Source organism: Salvelinus sp. IW2-2015, unplaced genomic scaffold (assembly GCF_002910315.2).
Source record: "Salvelinus sp. IW2-2015 unplaced genomic scaffold, ASM291031v2 Un_scaffold11888, whole genome shotgun sequence".
In the NCBI taxonomy this organism is placed as follows: Eukaryota; Metazoa; Chordata; class Actinopteri; order Salmoniformes; family Salmonidae; genus Salvelinus; species Salvelinus sp. IW2-2015.
In genome coordinates, this window is record NW_019953145.1 from 1 (window position 1) to 2,791 (window position 2,791).

Consider the following 2,791-nt stretch of genomic DNA (forward strand, 5'->3'; position numbering starts at 1 on the left):
GATTCACAAACCTTTTCCAATCGACCAGTGGTGTAGATTTCCAGGTCAAAGAACTGCGGTAGCTGCAGTAAGTTGGTCACCTTCTCAGCATCAACGGAGTACTGTGAGGATAAGATGGAGGGTGAGGGGAGCTACAACAAGAGACCTAGCATTGAGTAATACTGCATCATTCTGGCAGTCCCAGGGGTTGAGTTCTATATAGAAGCTGTGTACAGACTATAAAAAGTGACAGTCATGTACACAACTTGATAACTGACCTTGGCCAACAACAGAGGCAACGCCACAGCAAAGATCTCCGTGATTCTTGTCCGGTCATCCAGCTGGGTTTTCTTTTCTTTCGCTGTCAGGACCTAGGAGGATTTTCAGAAGAGCACAATCACATCACAATCATGAGAATGGCATACCTAGAAAAACTTCCAAAAGGACTCATTTAAGGTAAAAAGGAGTTAGAGCACTCAACAAAAAAGGCAGAACCGTCAGTCACCTGTTAGCATCCTGTACAATGGATTAAAGTGAGCAAAAAGTAATCAATCTCTGGCTTTTTTTGTTGAGTGCTCCATCTCCTTTTAACCTCAAATTAGTACTTTTGGAAGTTTTTCTTGGTAAGCCATTCTCRTGATTTTTGTCATTGAACACCCCTCCTTTCCTTTGTTTGCTAAAGCGCAACGGCCCACCTGAGCTCACATTACAATAATGTTATATGAAAGGTTTTTATAAAACCTCATATCTGAGTGAATGTTCAAACATGCCTTCTGAGAATAAAGCCTTGAGAGCTCACTAGTACTGGAGTTGACCGCTGAGAGGCTTACATTGGAAAATGCCAAGCAGCACTCACCCTCTTCCCAGTGCCTCTGCCCACTGGAGGGTGGCACTCACAGGCCTGGCGGATGGCACACAGCATGATCTCGATCAGGGCAGTCTCCTGGTGGTCTGTCAGGGCTGCACAGGACAAAACATGTTGAGACATGACTGTGTGTATGTGTGTGTGTGTGTGTGTGTGTGTGTGTGTGTGTGTGTGTGTGTGTTGCTCCTCCTTACCTTCCTCCCCTGGCATGGGCTCATCCAGCAGCAGGCTGATCATGCTCTCCCAGTCTTTGAGCAGCTCCCCTGCACACTCCCACAGGCTGTCCACCAGGTAGGCCCCGTGCTCATGGAGCTGCAAACGTTCAGAGGTTATCACAACTGAAACACGTCACTAGTCACTTTACCCCTACCTATATGTACATAGCTACTTCAACTACCTCGTACCCCTGCACATTGGCATGATACTGGTGCTCCCTGTATATAGCCATGTTATTCACTGTGTATTTATTTGTCGAGTCACTACTGTATCTCTATTTTTGTTATCATTAACTCTTATTGTTGGGAAAGGGCCAGTAAGTAATCATTTCACAGTTAGTCTACACATGTTGTTTACGAAACATAACAATTTAAAATGTGATTTTGATTTGTGCCCCAAGTAGGTCACTTCAAACACAGACAGACTCTTCATGGAGCCTGAACACACCTCACTCTCCAGGAAGAAGAAGACGGTGGTCTTGATGAGGTTCCCGTTGAGGCTCTGCCTGCCCCTCCTGGGCATCCCTTCCTCCTCTGGACCTCGATGGCTGAAGAGCCTATGGACATGGCAACATTGAGGTAAGGTTAAATGCAGCTGGATAATTCCAAAAATATATATCTGTTTCTCAGCCTTAAGGCATTACCAACCCAAATAGGTCTTTAATCACAATTTCATAGGAGTATTTTTCAGCTTCCACCACAGCTTTAGAGAGCCTGTGTGAGACCTACTTCTTATAGAGGAATTCTCCTGCAGCCACAGCCACAGGTCGATGGGCAGAGTAGACCAGATGGTAGACACTCTCACAGTCCTCTGCTGTCAGGACCTCATCACTGCTACTGCAAGGTGACAACAACACACAGGTCTGTAAGGTCTCATCGTCATCGGCGAAGGGTCAGGAGTGCATGGAGGGCTGGACACTAATACGTGGGCTAACGTTATGAAGGATGAGCAATTATAGACATTTGTAGACAAGGTTACTCACTGCAAGACAAGAGTCAGAAGTTTTATGGCTTGCACTGCAACATCATACTCCTTATCCAGAGCCATCGACACAATGCGGTCCTGTCAATGACAGTAAAGTCAACATCTGGCCAACCATGATGTGTGTATGTTATGTACAGGATTTCCCAGTCAGTGGTGTGATGGGGGAGCGTCTGACCTACCTTGAAGCGGCTGGTGAAAAGCTCCAGTCGAGTGTTGAGCTCCCGGTTATAGTACAAGCCCTGGAGCGCAGTCAGACACCTGAGACGCACTTCTCCTTGCTGCAATCACAGGGAGGACAATGTTCAAACCACAACGTTCAAACCTCAATGCTGTAGCTTTTCAACTCTGATAATATACCTACTGTTGAAACACACAGTAAATGACTACCCGCAACATGCTTTATAACTCCCACAAATGTGCTTTGACATATTGCATGGCTCACCTTGTCATGCATCTGCATCTTATACACATCTAGATGTGTATAAGAGACAGTCCCTGATCTGACGCAGCAACGACTCCAAGTGCTGCACACAAACAGAGGACAAAGGGATGCGAGGTCTCAAACTATATTCTACCACAATGGCCATGTGAATAATTGACTGTTAACAATCTAAGGTGCGGTAGGATTAGTTACGGTCCAGGAATATCAGATGATTCACAAACCTTTTCCAATCGACCAGTGGTGTAGATTTCCAGGTCAAAGAACTGCGGTAGCTGCAGTAAGTTGGTCACCTTCTCAGCATCAAC

General features: G+C 45.8%; 1 protein-coding gene across 1 annotated transcript; it reads right to left on the reverse strand.

Moving 5' to 3' along the window:
- Window positions 1-11: 11 nt before the first annotated feature.
- LOC112080118 (cohesin subunit SA-2-like) lies at window positions 12-2,504 on the reverse strand (the record flags this gene model as incomplete). The annotated part of the gene is made up of 9 exons (XM_024145889.1): window positions 2,487-2,504; window positions 2,224-2,322; window positions 2,043-2,122; window positions 1,789-1,896; window positions 1,508-1,616; window positions 1,039-1,156; window positions 836-939; window positions 258-350; window positions 12-101 (listed from the first exon to the last, which is right to left on the reverse strand). Coding segments are annotated over exons 1-9 (819 nt in total), but the record flags the coding sequence as incomplete, so codon positions are not given.
- Between the last annotated feature and the right edge of the window lie 287 nt (window positions 2,505-2,791).